Source organism: Camelus ferus, chromosome 15, assembly GCF_009834535.1.
Source record: "Camelus ferus isolate YT-003-E chromosome 15, BCGSAC_Cfer_1.0, whole genome shotgun sequence".
NCBI lineage: Eukaryota > Metazoa > Chordata > Mammalia > Artiodactyla > Camelidae > Camelus > Camelus ferus.
In genome coordinates, this window is record NC_045710.1 from 996,869 (window position 1) to 1,016,337 (window position 19,469).

A 19,469-nucleotide genomic window follows, 5' to 3' on the forward strand; every position below is an offset into this window, starting at 1 on the left:
AAAAAGGTGGGAGCGCGGACGTCTTGAGAGCAAGCCGGTCAACAGACCAGGCTGAAAAATATTATTTTAAAAAACTGTCTTCAGTGAAAAATGAAACATCCCAATTACTTAATGTTAAATATATTCGCAGAGTAAACAATAAGGTGCTCTTAAGTAATTCAAATCAAAAGCAAAATACAAAGTGACAAAAGAATGCTTGAAAGTCTAAACATACACACGCCTCAAATACTGCTTATTGGGTAATTTCTGAATCTGCCTTCTAGGAAATAAACACTTTCTTCTGGAGCTTGCATAGCACTTAAAATTAAAAAAAAAAAAGAACAAAGCAAAACATAAACACGTAAGTAAATAAAAACCCAAGAAAACACAGAAGGCCCATCCCTTGTTTTAAAAATAAGCGACAAGGCGCAGGCGCCTCATCTGTGAGCGGCTCTTGTCTGCAGCAGCAGGACCATTAAACTTTTCCTTGCTCTTAAAAAAATGAATAAATAAAATTAAAAAAAGAAAAATAAGCAAAACGGGATGGTGTGAACATTACTAAGTAAACCCTAACACACTGCACTGAGTGTGACGGACAAACGTGTCCAGACACGGCACCTGCAGACCCTTCACGGGGGGAAACGTCTTCTCCTGCAGAGTCAGTGCCGCCTCCGGTTCAGAACCACTGTCTCATCAAAGCTCAAGTGACTTCAAGACGTCCAGGCTCACACACCTCCCCAGAATCACTGAGATAAACCCCTCGTTAAAACGGTGCTACTGAAGTAATTTGCTCAAAGCACATGGCACGTACTTCTAATCTGTGCAGAACCAGCCACACACTCAGAGCGTTTCCTTAAAAGTTCCCAGCTTTAAAATAAGTGCCTGTGAAGGAATCAAGCCAGGCGAGTTCATCTTCCAACTGCAAAACTGACTTCAACAAGCAGATGTTTTAAATGCTAATAAGCTTATTAATTCAAGTCAATTTGGAAAGTAAAACAACGCTGAACTACAGAAAAATAAGCGGTGAAATCGCGTGGAGGAAGATGGGGGACGTTAGCAGGAGCGCCTGGCATTGCAGAGGGACTTGTACCTGCACCTTACATCCCGCCCGCAGCTGGACAGCAGCTCGGAGCTGAGCAGCAAGCGCAAGCCAGCTGTTCCCGTTGGCAGCTGAGCACAAATTCCCCCCTTGCACCTCAAGAAGTGGAGAAACTGAACATCACAGAAGGTAACGCTTCGTGCTGAGGACAGCTCCCTTGAGAAACCCCAGCCCAAACTTCACTCGCCCTCTGAAAACAGAACCCCTTCTTCACGTGAATGTTATTTACCGTAAACCACAAACAGCGCGACATTCAGCTCAGAGATCAAACGGCCCAAACCCAGGTCCTCACTTACAGGTATTTTAGGTTCTCCAGGTCTTCAAACGACCCGCTGGGCACACTCTTGATCTGGTTGTTGTTGAGAAGCCTGCGGAAAGGAAGCTCCAGTAAGAAGAGGAGAACAGCAACACTCCTGAGCTCCTGTTAGAAACTCACACCGGTCGCCGTGGAGGAGGCCACGGGATGCTCAGGCCACGGGCCATAATACCAGCGTCCGCCGAGCGCAGGCCCACTCAGCCGACAGCACGTTGGGGGTCTCACCCTCCCTCCGGCCAGTTTTCTCCAGGAACCGGTGTCCGCATCCGCCCACCCTGCCTCAGCTCTGGACACAGCAGAGAAGGAAGCCCTCCCTCCCCACCCTGCTGTGTCTCACAGTCCCCACTCCCGCCCGCTGGGAGGCCAGGGGTGTCCCTGAAGTGGGTCTCTGCCGATGAGCAGCCTGATTCACAGGGAGGGAGCCGGGGTCCTGAGCCACACGCCCTCCCTCCAGGCCCACAGGGCAGTGGTGACAGTTCCCGACCTCCATGGCCCACACACCCCCTGCGCCAAGGTCACCTCCTGGGCAGAACCCAAGCACTGCCTCCCACCTGGCTCGGCACAGCCCACGGCAGCCTGGAGTTGGCTGCAGAACCACCCAGCACTGCTCTATCTTTGCGGGCTAGACACTGGGGCACAGCCGGACGGTACCCCAACCCCCCAGGGGTCCACGCTGCGGGGGCAGATGTGAACCGGCACAGGCCTGGGACAGGACACACCCACAGAGGACAGACAGGCTCTTGGGCATCACACAAGACAGAGGGACGAACCCCACAAGGGCCCCTGAATCCAGGGTTTCGAGTGCATGACCCTCTGTCAGGCTCCACCTCCGCCTCGCCAGCCACGCCTGCCCGTCGGGGGCAGTGGGGTGGCCGCAGCGTCCAGGACACGCGGGAGGGGGAGGGGAACGGACAGGGATGCGATAACGTGATGGTTTCTGCACCTGTTTCCTACTGGTGCCCAGGACAACGGGGAGACTTACAGTGTGTTCAAGTTTCTCAGCCCCCTGAACGCCCCCGGCTGGATCTCTCTGATTCTGTTAAAACGAAGATCCCTGTGAAGAAACAAGAAACACGTTTACAGAGAGAATCTGCTGCCGACCCCAGCCCTGCGTCCCTGTGAACTACCCCGTCCCCAAACGCTGGTGGAGCGGCTGAGACACACAGCCTCGCAGCTCACTCCTGGGTGAACCGCCCGCAGGAGGAGGCAAGAAACACAGGACACTCGTCGGGGCGACAGCTGACCCCTCACAGGGCAGAAGCTGGTCTGAGCAACAGGTACCCAGAGGCAGCGCGGATCCCGCGTCCCGGCCGCAGGGCGCTCCAGGCTCTCAGCATGACGCCAGCGAGCACCGCCGGGGGCTGCAGGGACTCTGGGAGACCGCCGCGGGGCCAGCGTGGAGACGCAGCGGCGTTCGCCCCGTGGCTTCTGGGCGGGAACTGGCTGGCTAGCAACCACCTGTGATGTTCTCAGCGAGCAACTTCAGGCTGAAGGGCTCAAAGCCACAAAGCTCACTCGGCTGGCAAACTGGCAGAGCCGAGCTACTCAGTGTGTGCACCTCAGCCTCGCCGGGGCAGAGGGGGCGCCCCGAGAGCCCAGAGCGCGAGCCACACGCTGGCCCGGCAGGGGAGGCGCGCCGGCCCCGGGGCCGCGAGCAGGGGCAGGTGGTCCACAGAGATGCCCACGCCCGCCCGCTCCGGCCTGAACTAAAATCCAGCAGTTTAACAGGTCTGAAAGTCACTGAGAATTAGACAAGACCGCTTTCTTTACCAAGGAGTCGTAGAGAAGTTAAATTCCACGCTCACAGGCGTAACCCCTCCTGTCACAGTCCAACAGGAATTATTATGGGTTGAACTGCGACCCCCCTCAAGTTCACATGTTGCAGCCCGACCCCCAGGGCCTCAGACGGGACCATACTTGGAGACAGAGTCCTTACAGAGGTGACCACGGGAGAGTGAGGTCATTGGGTGGCCCTGGTCCAGCACAGCTGGAGTCCCTGTAAGAGGGGAGACTGGGAGGAAGGCACACGGGGGCTCCACGTGAGGACCGCCAAGACCCTGCAGAGCTGGGAGTGGGCACAGATCGCCCTCGGGGCGCAGCGGGACCAGCCCCAGCCCCACCGACTCCTGGCTTTGGACTTGCAGCCTCCGGGGCTGCGGGAGGAGACCTCCGCCTGTATCGGGTCATCGATGCCCTGTCGCGACAGCGCCGGGGACCCCCACGGGGCCCTGGGGCCACCCTGGCCCTGGGCCCGAGCGGGTGGACAGCTCTCTTGTGATGCTTGCTGAGTTTTTAGTGTCACGATCTTCTCAGGAATCCGATTATTTTGAGCTAGTTTAATACTGTAACTGACTTCCGGAAAGGGTTCTACTTAACGGCACGGTAAGAGGCAGCTCAGGGAGCGTTTGAGTCACTAAAATGACCAGCGTCTGGCGCGGGGGTCAGCAGTGAGGCGCAGCGCCCCGGCATCTCCCTCCCTGCTTCGGCTCAGGTTCTCGGGTCCCCCGCCACCATCGTGGGCAGCACAGACCCTCACCCTGGCTCGCTCTCTCTGATGACCCTGCGGCCCAGCAGCGTGCTCCTCCCCTGCACGCACAGCCTGGTTTTCTAGTAAACAGCTGCTCACATTCGTGTGCAGAACAGAGCGGATTCCACCCTCCCGCCCCCGGGGAGGGGCTGGGAGGGGAGGACACATGGGGAGGACCTCTGGGGGACGCAGATTCTGGAGTCTGAATGTAGAGGGAACTCTGGCCAGCCGAGACTTCAGTGTAAACCAGACGACCTGTGTTCTCTTACCTCGCTGGACACTGAGCTTTCACAGGGTTTGCACAGAAGACCCAACATGAGGGGAAGCCCCCGAGACGGCCTGGGCCACGCGCCTCAGTGGGGGCCGTGAGGACGTGTCACCCAGAAGCCCCAAGACGGCCTGGGCCACATGTCTCAGTGGGAGCCAGGAGGACGTGTCACCCAGAAGCCCCGAGATGGCCTGGGCCACGAGTCTCAGTGGGAGCCGGGAGGAAGTGTCACCCAGAACACTATTTACTCAAGAACCGAGTTTCAAGTTCAGAGTCAAGACCGCAGCTTGAAAACATGCAGCCCCAGGCTCCACCCCCTTGTCCATAAGCCCCAGGCCACAGGGGGCCACTGGGGGAACCAGAAAGCAGACCAACAGGGAGGGAGGACTTGGCACCATGAGATCAGACCCAAGTGGGCAGCAGGAGAGGCTCTGGACCAACTGTCCCCTGGTCGGTGCAACGGAGGGAGGTGCCAAGGCAGCAGCCCCGCACACCAGCCCCGAGCAGCCTGGGGCGGCCAGCCTGCTGGGGGCCTGGGGCCAGTGGGACTCGCACACCAGATCTCAGCCACCTGGTACGAAAAATCTAATTTACATACGTCATTGATAAACCTGCACACTGATCATTACATTGAAACAGAACTGTGTTTATATACAGTTATAGTCTTAGTAAAATTAACCTGTTTCTTTCCAACTTTTATTGAAGCTGCTGGAAAGTTTACATTATATACGTGGGTCACATCAGGCTCCTACCGGACAGTGCAGTCTGTGAAGGGGGCGCTTCACAACTTCTCAGAAGCAGTCACGTCAGCCCCCTACTCTCTCAGCCAGAAATCAGGGGAAGCACAATTACAGCCCCGGGAGGCGCTCAGAGGGCCTCTTTCCCACGAAAGGGGACTCACGGTAAAAAAGCACCAAGCTGAGGTCCCAGAACTGCAAACACAAGAGCTGGGCCCAGACTCACCACGTAGCCTGACCCACCCACCGCGAGCGCTCGGCCACAGCGAGCACACGGCGGGGAGGGCGAGCACACGGCGCGAGCAATCATCCCTCCCTCTGCAGAGGGAGGTGCTCGCACGCCCGGCACGCACACACTCACACTCGGGGGCGTCTTCTGGAGCAGCGGGGGGGGGGGTGCAGAAAGTCAGAGGCCCTGAGACCTCAGCCCAGACAGACAGGCCAGGGCTGATAACCCGTGGGGAGGAGGAGCCACGGTCACTCCAAAGCATGACCTGGACCCAGGGGCACAGCCGCCAACCTCAGGGGCTGCTTCCCACCTGAGCCAGCCCTGCTCTGTGGGAGCTCCTGGACGGATTTATTACTTTAGTAACCTACTTGCTACTCATCACTCAGTTTGTTACCTGAGTCGCCGAGTGAGAGCTCTCTTAGCAGTGCCCTCAGCGTGGTCCCCCAGGAACTTGTTACAAAAGGGATTCTGGGACCCACTCCAAATCCGCAGACTCAGAAATTCTGGGGCTGGGGCCCGGGACTCTGCACCGTGATCCTGTCTCCAGGTGAGGTTTGACGGTCACGGCTCTCAGTGATGCCAGGAGGCAGCAGTGGTGCGTGTGTGATGCACACGTATGTACGAGGGCGTGTGGACACATGAGTGGCATCTGTGCGCACACATACAGCGGGCACCCCCCCATATCCTCCTGACCTTTAGCCCACGTGTCCCTGTGACACAGAGCTTACACTAAGCGCAGACCAATTACAAGGTAGTTAAAACTCACTGCGTACTCCAAGCCCCTCATGTTTCAGCTTCACAGTAGTGTCCACGTGCGCCTGAGGAGACGAGGGGCCCGACCCACAGGGCGAGGCCGCAGAGTGTCATCCGGCCCCCGCGCTACGACACACGCACGGGGGCCTCGGTTGCTTTCCAAGAGCGATGATTCCTCTCACAAGCACAACAACACCTCCACCGACAACGCTAACAGGAAAGCACCTGCTCTAAACGCTCCCTCAGCTCTCCCTGCCAGGCCTCGGGGGCGGGGCTGGGAGTGGGGGCAGGGCCGCGCGGGCATCGCCTGTCCCCCAGTGCCCGTGCCGCCCGGTCACCTGTCGCCACCAGGGCTTCCGGGCTTCCCCAACAAACAAGGACCTTCTGGAAACTCCCCAGGAAGTGGGCGCAGCGCACGGGGGCTGCAGACACCCTACCCGCCCCAGGAGCGCCCGAAAACTGCTCATCCGGAGCAGCAGAGCTCACCGAGCAGGGAGGGACTTCTCCGTACAACACCGGTGACAGCCCCCACGCCCCTGGGCAAGATCACAGAGGGAGAAGAGGCCACGCACGTGCACAGTGACCCAGGAACCCTCGCCTCCGCGGTGATCGTCACACACGGCCAGGGATCTCCCCGCCAGGCACTAAGTGTGTCAGGCCCGTGTCAGGGGACCATCTCTGGGTCGTGCAGCCCCCACACTCAGAGGGTCTCAGCGCAGGAGTCCCTCAGGGGCGCCCAGAAACTATGACTTTAGGGCAAGGCCACCTCAGCCTCACGCAGCCGTGGACGCAGCGCGTGGCTCCCGCCTGGGGGCTGGCACCAGCAAGGGCGAGGGGATTGGGAGGTCGCAGCAGCGAAGGGACCGTCCAAGGTCCGGGGACGCAGACCACAGTGGCAGCCCTGGGCCCAGAGGGGATGTGAGCTGGAGCTCGTACACACCTCACATCCCGGCGGGTCCCTGCCTGTGTGAGCTTGTAGGGCCCCACCAACCTCAGCCCCAAGGGCTGGCTTCCGTGTGGTCATCGTAAACACGGTGCCCAAGCACGGGCATCTCCCAGGCCGGGTCTCAGCCGCGCAGGCGTCCACGGGACCAGACCGTGACCGTCTGGGGGGCTGGCAGCCGACCCCAGCCCTGCCTGTGCCCCGGTGATCCCAGGAACCGCGTACTGAAGACTTTTCCCAAGGCCTTTCCATTCTGTCCCCGGAAGCCCACGGCACGGGTGCCTGGTGCGGACAGCAGCATCATTAGGGGAAAGGGCCCCACTCCTGTCTCTCAGCAAACGAGGCGCCAAAACAGCAGCCTGGGCAAGCGTGAAATCCGGTCTGCCCGACTCAGCGTGTCTGCGAGGCCGCCTGATTAGAAACAGCCCAGAAAGCAGCCCTCAGACAACAGCCTCGCGCCAGCCTGGCGGCCGTGGGAGCCCAGCACCGCCTCCACTCAAAGGGCTGGACCGCAACCTCCCGTGGCCAAGGCAGGACCCGGCGCGGGTGAGCCGTCCTGCATGGGAAGGACAGGGCACCGTGTGCGGGGGAGTCTGGGCGACACCGCGGGCCCCACCGGTGGGTCTCCAGGCTTCCCGCTCCCGTGGTGCCCGAGAGCCTGTAGTGTGCACGGCGGGGCCTGGCATGAGTCCTGCCCTAAGCAGGCCCTACGAGCCTCACGCCCCTCCGCAAAGCCGCCACACTGCCTGGAAGACTTCCCTCCCTCCCTACACTTGTGTGCACACGTGTGTCCACACAGCTACGCCCCCTCCAGGCCAGGGTCACCCCGACAAGTGCTCTGAGCAGGTCTGTCAGTCCCAGTCTGGCGGCAGGTAGGGGATGTCACTCAGGGAAGCACAGAGCAGGCCCGGGTTCAACTCTCTCCTCTGCTCCTCACCAGCTGTGCAATCCTGGACAAATGCCTTGACCTCTCTGATCCTCAGTTTGCTCATCCACAGCAAGCAGGTGGTGCCACTGCCTCTCCTCTGGGGGCTGCATGAGGTGAGACCAGCAGAGCAGGAGACTGGCCAGTGAGACAGGATCAGAGAGGAAAGGACTTCCTGCGCCAGCCCCGGATCCATAAATTCCTGCAGGAAAACAGCCCCAGGAGACTCCCCACATCCCCGATGGTGAAACTGCCAACGTGGGAAAGGGGCGATTTATAGGAGAGACTCGTGCAGGAGGGATCCCAGAATTAGAACGGCAGGCCGGCTGCACACGCAGAGCAGGAACGACCATCAGAGACGAGAAGTCCCTGCTGGAGGGTCTCTCCCGGGCCCTGCACGCGCTCCAGGCATCGGCCGCCACACTGACTCAGACACCGTGCCTGCTCCAGGCACCACCCCTGACCTGCCACCTGCGGGGCCCTGACATCAGCCCTGCAGCTGTGCAGGGGCCTCACCTGGAAACCAGGTGCTCAGTGAGTCAGGACGGTGACCGCGTGCACAGAGGCTGACAGCTCGGGTGAGCAGGGAGCGGCACACAGGAGACGCTGAGGCCGGCCTGGTGTGCACCAGCGTGACCTCAGCACAGAGGAGAAGGCACAGACGAAGCGGCGGAGGGCGTGGGGGAGTGCAGGGTGGGGCGCGGGCGCAGAGGACCTCCCTGTGGAAGGGCAGTGAATCAGTAACACGGAAATTAGGAAACAGTTGTGCAGGGAAGACAAGGTGTGCATGCCCCAAGAACTACGGGCTTTTTCTTTTCCTTAATGCCTTAAAAATCATAAATGCATGGTTTCACTGAGGTAATCAGACATAACCAAAAGATGGGTTTTTTCCTTTCCTTAATGCCTTAAAAATCATAAATGCATGGTTTCACTGAGGTAATCAGACATAACCAAAAGATGGGTTTTTTCCTTTCCTTTTTAAAAATAATTTTAAACAAAGTAATCAAGTTTTGGGCTCAAGGAATAAAAACTCGTTCAACAAGAACAGCCCCGAACAGGAACAGAGGCAGCTGTAGACACCAGCTTGTCTCGGCGGGGCCCTCTCCCGGGCCAGACGTGCTTTCGCATCCACCCAGCCAGACGTCCAGGTGTCCACCTGTCTGCTCTGGCACCTCCTGCACGGCCTCCGCTCCCCGCTGTCCCCGGGGCGCGGAGCCTCTCCCAGGCCTCTGGCCCCCTGGACCCCCTGCAGCACAGCCTGCCCGTCTCAGCACCGCTGCCAGCCTGAAGTTCAGTCCCTGAGTGTCTTCGAGTCCCTCTTCCCCAGAGAGACTTCTGTCCGAGCTAAGCCTGATCTTGGGAAACTGGCCAGAACTGGGACTGACTGTTCTGGACCTGGCATCCACATAGATCCAACCAGCTGTGGCCGAGAACCCGGGCCACAGGAAACTCGACATGGACCCTGCATCTGACAGGGTTCCCCTGAGAAAAAGAACCAACAGGACATGTGTGAGCGTGTGTGCATGTGAGCATGTGAGTGTGTGTCTGTACATGTGTGTGTGTACATGTGAGCATGTACATGAGAGCATGTGTGCATGTGAGCATGTGTGTGTACATGTGAGCGTGTACATGACAGCATGTGTGCTTGTGAGCATGTGTGCATGTGAGCGTGTGTGCATGTGAGCATGTGAGTGTGTGTACATGCGAGCGTGTGTGCATGTGAGCGTGTGTGCATGTGTGTGTGTGCATGTGTGTGTGTGTGCATTTGAGCATGTGTGTGTGTGAGCATGTGAGTGTGTGGGTGCATGTGAGCATGTGTGCATGTGAGCATGTACATGAGAGCGTGTGTGTGCATGTGAGCGTGTGTGTGCATGTGAGTGTGTGTGTGTGAGCGTGTGTGTGCATGTGAGCATGTGTGTGTGTGTGAGCGTGTGAGTGTGTGTGTGTGGGAGCGTGTCTGTGTGTGGAGAGAGGCAGAGGGAGAGGCTGATTTACTTCAAGGAGAGACTTACTGTGCAGTCTCAGCAGGTCCCAGGTTGGCAGGGTGAACCTGCAGGCTGGACACCCAAGAAAGAGCCACTGTCCAGTCCAGGGGTCGCCCCGTCCGCGGCTGGTCCCGTCCTGCTCTGCCCCTGGGCCCGTCCTGCTCTGCCCCTGGGCCCTTCGACTGGTGGGATGTGGCCCACCTGCGTTGTGGAGGGCACTCTGTTTTACCCTGACTTCACGTTCATCTGCTCTAAAAACACCTTCACAGAAACTTCTAGAACAATGTCTGACCAAATATCTGGGCGCTGGGGCCCAGCCAAGTTGACACACAAAGCAGCCATCACAGATAGCCCTGCGTGCTGGGAAGTAGCCTACTTGTTACAACAAATATTATAATTTGAACAACTGAACGGGTTGAGGTTGTTCTTGCAGAGACAGACAGAGCTCGTGCTTTGAGTTCAGCAAAATAAACGGATAAATCATGTTATCCCACTGGCACTCGTCCAGGACTCAGCCAAGCGGCAAGCTGGAAGTCAAGCCCCTCAGCACAAACCCAGCCCAGGAAGCAGCTTTCGGGCGCCACCAAAACAGACTGACTTTTGCCTATTGCTTTTCTAAGAGCCTCAAATCAGGCTGTGTTTTAATTACCTCCACTGAGGAAATGGATCAAAAATGGAATCAAAACATACTGATATCAAATAGTTACTCTCCACCCAAGAGGCTCTGAGAGTATCTAACCGGAGAAGCTTCCCACAGACACACAACTCGCGTCTTCAGGAAGACAGGACACATACCCCAAGTTACTTAGTGAGTGAGAGGACACTGCACAGAGCTGCATGAGACTGTCTCATAACCAGAAAATACCACAGGACAAGGAAGCGAGGGGCAAGTGACAAACCCAAAGGGCTTGCAAGGGATGGGTCAGAGGGCAACCATCAGGAAAGGCTCCGAGGGAGGGGACACAAAAAGGAGCCCCACATAGGAATAAACATAAACCTTACGGAGGGAGAGGGTAGAGCTCTGTGGTAGAGCACATGCTTAGCGTGCACAAAGTCCTGGGTTCAATCCTCAGTACTTCCATTAAAAAAAAAAAAGATAAACCTTATTTAGCCAAGGTGGTCCCTCCTGAAGGTTTCCTGCTGGGACCTCTTCACCTTCCCACGTTACCAGCCCGCCCTGCCCCACCAGCCACTCCCTGGTGGGGAAGCTGGGACAGTCCTCCCTCCTTGCACTGATGTTCAGACTTCTTATGGTCTCACAGGCCTTCTCAGTGACAGAGTGAGAAGCCTTAAGCAGCGCCCACTGCATGTAATGAGCTGGGTCATTTCCAGCATCCAGATACCAGCTAGGCAGGCTCCTTGAAAGAACAGAGGAGATAAGCACTCTGATCGTTTTCTGTTGGGCTTCCTTCGCGCAGGACCCAGCTGAGAGAGGCTGCGAGACACCAGTCTCTGAGGAACCACTGAAGGATGAGAAGGAGGCGTCTCTCAGTAAAGAACCACAGAGCTGGTTTTAAAGCCAGTGCTCCCTGAGCTTAGGAGAAGAGAGGCTGGAGTCTGAGGAAGTGCTCCCCAAGCTGTGTCCTTTCTCCAACCCTCCAGCTGGACTGCCAGCCCCACTTCTGAACCACAGCGGGCGGGCGGGCGGGAGCAGGACAGGGCTGCGTCAGCTAGAGACGCCCCACCACGCAGCACTCCCTGCGCCACCGGTGCCTTACAGCAGGAGGGTCTGCCGGTCTCAGCCCCAGTGCTGGACGCTTGACAAAGACACCAGGACGCGGGAGGGCGGATGGGGGCGGAGGGAGGAACACATGGTGGGGGGGCGGGCGGACGGATGGAGGGGTAGTGAGTGGGTGGGTGGTTACGGAAGGAGGAATGCATGACTGGATGGATGGATGGATGGATGAGGGAATGGATGGATGGACAGATGGACGAATGGATAGGCGGATAGATGGAAGCATGGACAGATGGATGGTTATGGATCAAAGGGTAGAAGATACAGTGATGGGCGGGTGGACGGGTAGATGGAAGAAAGGGCTGATGGGTAGATGGATGGGGTGACACAAGCACTGATCTAAGGAAACTAGACAACAACAGAAAACGCACAAGAAACAGATGCTCAGGGTTAATGTTTAGCCCCCTGTTGCCATGACAACACAAATATCCCGCATTCTGAATAAGGAACAGTGATGACTAACTGCATCCACTTTAACTGCTATTTTTAAAAGTTAAAGTGCTGCTCAGCTGGTTATGGATTTTTAGAAATATTGTTTCAGCCCAGGAAGCGACGAGCCTAATCTGGGCTCCCTTCCCCCAGAGGAAGCCTTGAGCAGGAAGAGCAGCAGGAACTGAGCGAGGACTTCAGATGCGCGGAGCCCCCATCCCGCGGGTGAACCCCTCCTCTCCCGTGTCGTCTGCAGTCCCGCTTCTCCTGAGGAAGGAGCTCTCCACGCGGCGGTCCTCTCGTTTTCCACACAGAAAGGGAGGCTATTAACCCAGTCCTGTGAAGGGCAAAATCGTCCCATCTCTGCCAATCCAGGCTTTTCTTTCAGTGAGAGTAACTCCAAATCTCCATTGTTAAGGTCTTTAATTCTTAGCAAATAATTAACGTTGGACGTGCAGGGAAGGGTGGGAGCTCACAATTCCAGGACCATGAAAGGCACCTTCCAGGCCTGCCTCCCAAAAGGAACGTAGACGCTTCTTGGACATCTGGGTTTGGTCTGTGGGAGAGAAAACTGACCATCTAAAATGCACTGAAAACTACGCTGAGCGGTATTTCCTGTTTGCATCTCAAGTATCTGCTCAATTAAGGGTAGAGCAAAGGATAAGGGAACAGCCCCGCCCCGGGAGCCCCTGCCTGCAGCCACCGGGAGGGAAGAACCCAGCCGCCCCCAACCCAGGCCTCCAGCCGCTGTCTTCCCAGCCCAGCAAGGAGCGTGCTCCCCTCCCGACTGCCCTGGCACAGCCCCACGCCCAATCTCAAGGTTCAGTAAACCCGGATTGTGGTAATGAAACAGCTTCCGCCCCAGAGCGTCCACCCTGCAGGCTCTGCAACCAGAATCGCACACACATCCCCTTCCTCGTGCCTCAGCAAATCTCCACAGCTGGAGGGTGAGGCTTCGAGGGGGAGAGCCTGACCCCAGGGGTGCACGTCAGGAAAGCTCGGGGCCGGCCCCACGCTGAGCTGCAGCCCCCTGGACGAGCTCTGGGTACCTCGGTCCAATGGGCGTCCTGCCCAGGACGGCCTCCCCCATCCCCCCCGTGGCCTTCAGCGGCTCCAGCTCCAGGTCCAGGAGACAGGCCGCCAGGCCCACCTCCAGCCCGGCACCGCCTCCGCAAAGCAGGTTCCTCCGACATCTTACAAGTGATGAAATTTAATGACTGTGAACTTAACAGAACCTCAAAGGCAAGACACTTTGCACCTGAGAAGATGGGGCAGAGCCTGCTTCAGATGTTAAGTGCCTTGTTATAACCGCTCTTACCGAGTAAACCGCGAGGCCCCAGCTCCAGGAGGTGCCGCAGGGTGAGTGCCTCAGACTTCGCAGGCAGCCAGCGCTGCATGGAACCTGGAAGATGGGACACACTCCCTCCCGGGTGCCCACGGATTCCAGCTCTGAGAACATCACAGCCTCGCTTAACCTCCCCATAACCCCCAAACTGACCCTCATGGTGCCTTTGTGGCCATGGGGGACACAGAGTGGTGGGGACCCTCACGGCCGGATGTGGAAACAAGTGTCCCTTTCAAGGTCTACTTAGTGCCACGTTGTTTGTGTTTTTGGGCCTTTTGTTGGTGACTTTGCTGTTTAAAATCGCCTCCCAGCGCGGAGCTGCCGCGCGGTCTGGTGAGGAAGCGTGGGGTGTGAAGGACATCACGGGGAAGAACGTGCGTGTGGGACCCGCCTCCTCCAGGCACGAGCCATGCGCTGGTGCCCTGGGCTCCACGTTAATGAATCAACAACATACATCTTTGAATAGAGCACACCCCAAACGAGGTTATGCCCTGACCCACTGGTGACAGTGTTGTGACCAGCGCCGCGTGGGACCCTAACCCTGTATTTCCCAGAAGCAAGGGTTCCCTGGTTGCTAACTCAGTGTTCACGGTTACTTAATAGAACAGAAGTCCATGAATAATGAGAATCAGCCTTAAACTCGGGCTCCAGCTCCTCCCAACGCGGATCTTGGGGCCACAAGGTGACCAGTGTTCCAGGAGGAACAGCTAACTACAGAGCAGAGGCCACACCAGAAACAGGCCAGACGGGAGCCGCCAGGACCAGCACACAGACAGGGCTGTGCAGGGCCAGGGGCTGGGCCGACCCAGAGCCATGCAGTTCCCAGGACGGGCTGAGATCAGAGCCTCCAGAGAGGAGTGCGGCTACGGGGCACGGAAGCGGTGTGCACGGAGTCCCCAGGGGCAGGTGTTGGAGGGGCGCCACGCAGCCTTCTCCCCTGCAGGACACGCAGCTCATCTAATGCGAATTCATTCATTCTGCATAGGTGAGTGGCTGAGGACACCTGTCCTCAGGTAAACACGGACTGTGTCCAGGAAGCAAACGGAGCAGGAGCAGCTCACCAGACCGTCCTCGCTGCAGACCACGCCTCAGGTGGCAGAAGCCCGAAAAGGTCAAGGCGCATCATCAGAATAGCGCGCACACAGGCATCGGAGGGTGCCGTCGCAGTAAAGTGCAGACAGAGGAATGGCCCAGCGTAAGCATCTGATCCGTAGAGCTGCCGACTCCCCAAAATAAATCCTACGTGGCTGTCAGCAGTGACGTGCAGACGCCGATGAGGGGCCACGGGTGGCGGGCACGGGGGAGCGGGACACAGGTGACCGACCGCTGTCTGGAGATAGGGACGGAGGCGGTGGACGGGTAAGTAGGTAGAGAGAGAACACGCAGACAGAGAGATGGAGAGACAACGGAGGGTGCACAGGACCCCGCAGCCGTACAGACAAGGCATGGATGGATGGATGGATGGATGGAGACGCAGATGCCGACAGACCCGCAGACCCACTAGGGACTGGATGCCCGCGAGCACGCGCATGACTGTTCGTGTGCATCTGAGGGACACGCTCAGCAGACCAAGGGCCTCCTCTAATAGTAGAAATGAGAGTAACTTATTTTGGTGTTTTAATTGGTGTGTTCACATTTTTCTACCCTGAGCCGCACACTGTGCATAAAAACATTTTTACACTTGTCGTAAAGGGAAGTAAGCAGGACGGGGCACTCGGGTGGGTGGGAGGGCAGGCTGCACAACGGCCTCCGCAGCTCGTGGGGCCTCGGGCAGGACGGCTGACCTCACGTCTGTGCATCCGACCGAACACCACCAGCAGTGACGTATTGCTGAGCGGCCCAAGAGAAGCCGGCGAGCTGACTTCCAAACAGCCTACAGACCTGAAAACAACTTGGGAAGCACAGGAGGGAGGCACAAGTCACACCTCGAGGAAGAACCTCAGGGGTGCAGCTGATGCCCGGGTCCCGGGGGAATGACCCCCCCGAGGACTCAGGGCCCCGGCTCTTCTCCTCCCGGCCCCTCCCCGCCTCACCCACTGCTCCTGCCGCTACCTGGCATGCACACAGACCCAGATCTGTCTCGTCCTCGGAGAAAATCTTCAGGTGAGCACCTGGCACATGAGACATCTGGCTGTGACCTACAGGTTACAGTCAGCAAGGCCGCCCCCCATTCCCCGGGTAACTGCACGGCCGGCTCCAATTCTGGTTAGGAGGGGACTCGGTTTCTCAGCTCTACGACCTGTGACGGCACCCGTCCCAGCCCGCAGTGCGACCTTAACTGAGGGGACTAGGGCAGTGACGTTGCCGCACATCACGGGGCACGGACAGCAAACGCCCAGCAGACCTCTCTGTTGGCACAGTGAGGGGACCTGGAGACGCTCCACGTGTGACAGCAGTGTCTGGGGAGGAGTGCAGAGGAGGAGAGTGAACTTCGAAGGCAACTGGGACGGAGTCCGGCAATCCAGTGCTGCCTGCCCAGCACGGCTGTGGCAGAAACCGTGAGATGCTCAAATGCAGTTTCCCTTCCTGAGCAGGCACTAAACAACACTCCCTAGAGCCTTGTATCCAGGTGGGGACAGGTGACCAGCACAGCCATGCACCAGGTGGGCACAGGTGACCAGCACAGCCATGCACCAGGTGGGCACAGGTGACCAGCACAGCCATGCACCAGGTGGGCACAGGCGACCAGCACAGCCAGGCACCAGGTGGGGACAGGCGACCAGCACAGCCAGGCACCAGGTGGGGACAGGCGACCAGCACAGACATGCACCAGGTGGGGACAGGCGACCAGCACAGCCAGGCACCAGGTGGGGACAGGCGACCAGCACAGCCATGCACCAGGTGGGCACAGGCGACCAGCACAGCCAGGCACCAGGTGGGGACAGGCGACCAGCACAGCCAGGCACCAGGTGGGGACAGGCGACCAGCACAGCCATGCACCAGGTGGGGACAGGCGACCAGCACAGCCAGGCTCCAGGTGGGGACAGGTGACCAGCACAGCCAGGCACCAGGTGGGGACAGGTGACCAGCACAGCCATGCTCCAGGTGGGGACAAGTGACCAGCACAGCCATGCACCAGGTGGGCACAGGTGACCAGCACAGCCATGCTCCAGGTGGGCACAGGTGACCAGCACAGCCATGCTCCAGGTGGGGACAGGCGACCAGCACAGCCAGGCACCAGGTGGGGACAGGCGACCAGCACAGCCATGCTCCAGGTGGGGACAGGCGACCAGCACAGCCAGGCACCAGGTGGGGACAGGTGACCAGCACAGCCATGCACCAGGTGGGGACAGGTGACCAGCACAGCCATGCACCAGGTGGGCACAGGTGACCAGCACAGCCATGCTCCAGGTGGGGACAGGTGACCAGCACAGCCATGCTCCAGGTGGGGACAGGCGACCAGCACAGCCAGGCACCAGGTGGGGACAGGTGACCAGCACAGCCATGCACCAGGTGGGGACAGGTGACCAGCACAGCCATGCACCAGGTGGGCACAGGTGACCAGCACAGCCATGCTCCAGGTGGGGACAGGCGACCAGCACAGCCAGGCACCAGGTGGGGACAGGCGACCAGCACAGCCAGGCACCAGGTGGGGACAGGCGACCAGCACAGCCATGCACCAGGTGGGGACAGGCGACCAGCACAGCCAGGCTCCAGGTGGGGACAGGTGACCAGCACAGCCAGGCACCAGGTGGGGACAGGTGACCAGCACAGCCATGCTCCAGGTGGGGACAGGTGACCAGCACAGCCATGCACCAGGTGGGGACAGGTGACCAGCACAGCCATGCACCAGGTGGGCACAGGTGACCAGCACAGCCATGCTCCAGGTGGGGACAGGTGACCAGCACAGCCATGCTCCAGGTGGGGACAGGCGACCAGCACAGCCAGGCACCAGGTGGGGACAGGTGACCAGCACAGCCATGCACCAGGTGGGGACAGGTGACCAGCACAGCCATGCACCAGGTGGGCACAGGTGACCAGCACAGCCATGCTCCAGGTGGGCACAGGTGACCAGCACAGCCATGCTCCAGGTGGGGACAGGTGACCAGCACAGCCAGGCACCAGGTGGGGACAGGTGACCAGCACAGCCATGCTCCAGGTGGGGACAGGCGACCAGCACAGCCAGGCACCAGGTGGGGACAGGTGACCAGCACAGACATGCACCAGGTGGGGACAGGCGACCAGCACAGCCATGCACCAGGTGGGCACAGGTGACCAGCACAGCCATGCTCCAGGTGGGGACAGGTGACCAGAACCCACCAGGCAATGTGAGCAGAGGTGATGTGTCCCTCAGGGCAGTGGAAGCACTGAGCCTCCCCTTTTGCTCACTCCCCATTTCCGCTTCCGTGACAGCCTGGAAGGGTGGACAGAGCCTGGGTGCCCGGGTCCCTGGTAGAGCACTGCTACCTTGAGGAGCCGGGCAGGAAGTCTTACGGCCGTCACGACCACTCGGTTCTGCTTTCCCAGTTGGGAGGCGGCCACAGACGCTGTGGATGCAGCACGGAGGGCGCTGCTGTCTGCAGATAGCCCGCCACACAGGCCACGTCCCGCCGGCCGTGGTCAGCGGACCCCTTGGCTGGGAGTGGAGCCTCAGTGACAGCTGCCCAGTGAGGCCACCTGCCCTGGATTCTGCAGGAGGGAGGCAGGAACTCACATCGTTTTAATCCACGGAGACTCTGCAACTGTTTATTGCAGCAGCTGAAGTCAAATTCCCCTGACCGACACAGCACTCCCAAGGCAAATGGAAACAGCGGGTTGAATAATTTTTAAGTTTTTTAAAATCCAGACTTGGGCACGGGAATGCATTATTTCACTTCGTTACTTGCTCTGTAACACATGTTGTTATAAAGTTGCAGAAGAATTCAATGAAGGTTTTACAAAATTACAAAAAAAAACCAGTGGGGACTTCTGAATAAGACGGGATACGGGCAGTGGGGGAGCGGGCCAGGCTTACTCTGAAACCACCAAAAAGCGCACCGAACACATAAAACAACGGCTTTCCTGACTGCGCATCGGTCAGCAGGGCGTGCCCCCTGGCTGGCCGTTCTGAGGGCTGAAAACGAGGGCGTGAACACAGGACCGCATGAGAGAGAAGGTGATGCTGCGTCTGGCCGGATGCTCCACGGAGAACGCGCAGGATCGCTGAGCACCGCTCAGCAGAGCACCGGCCTGTGTGTGCAGGCGAGAGGGAAGAGAGCGAGTCCAGAGCAGAAGACAGCAAACAACCCAGAGCAGAGCAGAGTCAACAAAACAGAGAACAGGAAAACAAGAGGAAGATCAAACGCGAAAGCTGGGTTTTGGCAAAGATCGGTCAAACTGAGAAGCCTCCAGGCAGCCTGACCAGGCAAAGACAAGAGAGAAAACACACATTTCTAACATCAGGCACAGGAGGCCTGGCGGCACGCAGATTCCCAGGCACTAAGGAGATACGGGGGAACACTTTACGATGCCGACAGCCCCACCACCTGTGCGACGCGGCCAGCCCCTCGGGAGGCACCGCCACCCAGGCTCACGCGGGAAGAAACCGCCCAGACAGCCCTCTGTTTACTGAAGAACCTGCAGCCATAGCTTAGAAGCGGCTCACGAAGGCAGCCCGAGCCAGGCGCCTCACCGGGAGGCTCGGCTGGAGGCTGAGGGCTAAGCACCCTCCCCCCCCCCCCACGCAGGACAGGACGCTGCGGCCCTGCACCCTCTCTGCGAGGCAAGGTCTGCCCTGATACGCAGACCAGACAAAGACATTCCAGGAAAGGAAAACAAAGGCCAGAATCCCTGGTGAACACAGATGTGATCACGCCCAGCGAGGCAGAAGGCGGGCGGGAGCGCGGGGGGCGCGGCCACGGGGGGCCCGCCAGCTTCATTATCCTGATTGCGGCCACGGCTTCACACGACTGGACACGTCAAAACTCACCCAAGTGCACACAGACACACGAGCCCCCTTTTTCATGTCAGCTGGGTCTTCATAAGGCTTTTTTTTCCCAAGTGGCATTTCACCCGAAGGTCTGAAAAGGGAACCATTGCTGGTTAAGCTCCCACACAGACCTGCAGGCCGTCCACCAAGGTCCTCGGGGGGAAGCTCTTTGGGGGTCCCTGCCCCACTTCTCCACCCTTTGGAGGGGACAGGAGACAGCGCCCAGAATAAAGAACCCAATCAAATCAGCAGGACAGCCAGCCCTGCACCCAAGCCAGGAAAGGGGCGCCA

At 58.7% G+C, this 19,469-nt stretch overlaps 1 protein-coding gene across 6 annotated transcripts in view; it reads right to left on the reverse strand.

The window, feature by feature from the left end:
* Positions 1 to 19,469, reverse strand: part of PXDN (peroxidasin) — a 60,913-nt gene that overhangs the window by 35,044 nt on the left and 6,400 nt on the right. For all 6 annotated transcript variants that reach the window (XR_004326075.1, XR_004326074.1, XR_004326076.1 and 3 more), the window contains exons 2-3: positions 2,377 to 2,448; positions 1,375 to 1,446 (exon numbers count right to left, since the gene is read on the reverse strand). Coding sequence is in view for 3 of the 6 variants with exons in the window: in XM_032496945.1 (XP_032352836.1) it covers positions 1,375 to 1,446; positions 2,377 to 2,448 (144 nt within the window). In the remaining 3 variants the exon portion in view is untranslated. The remainder of the gene's footprint in view (positions 1 to 1,374; positions 1,447 to 2,376; positions 2,449 to 19,469) is intronic.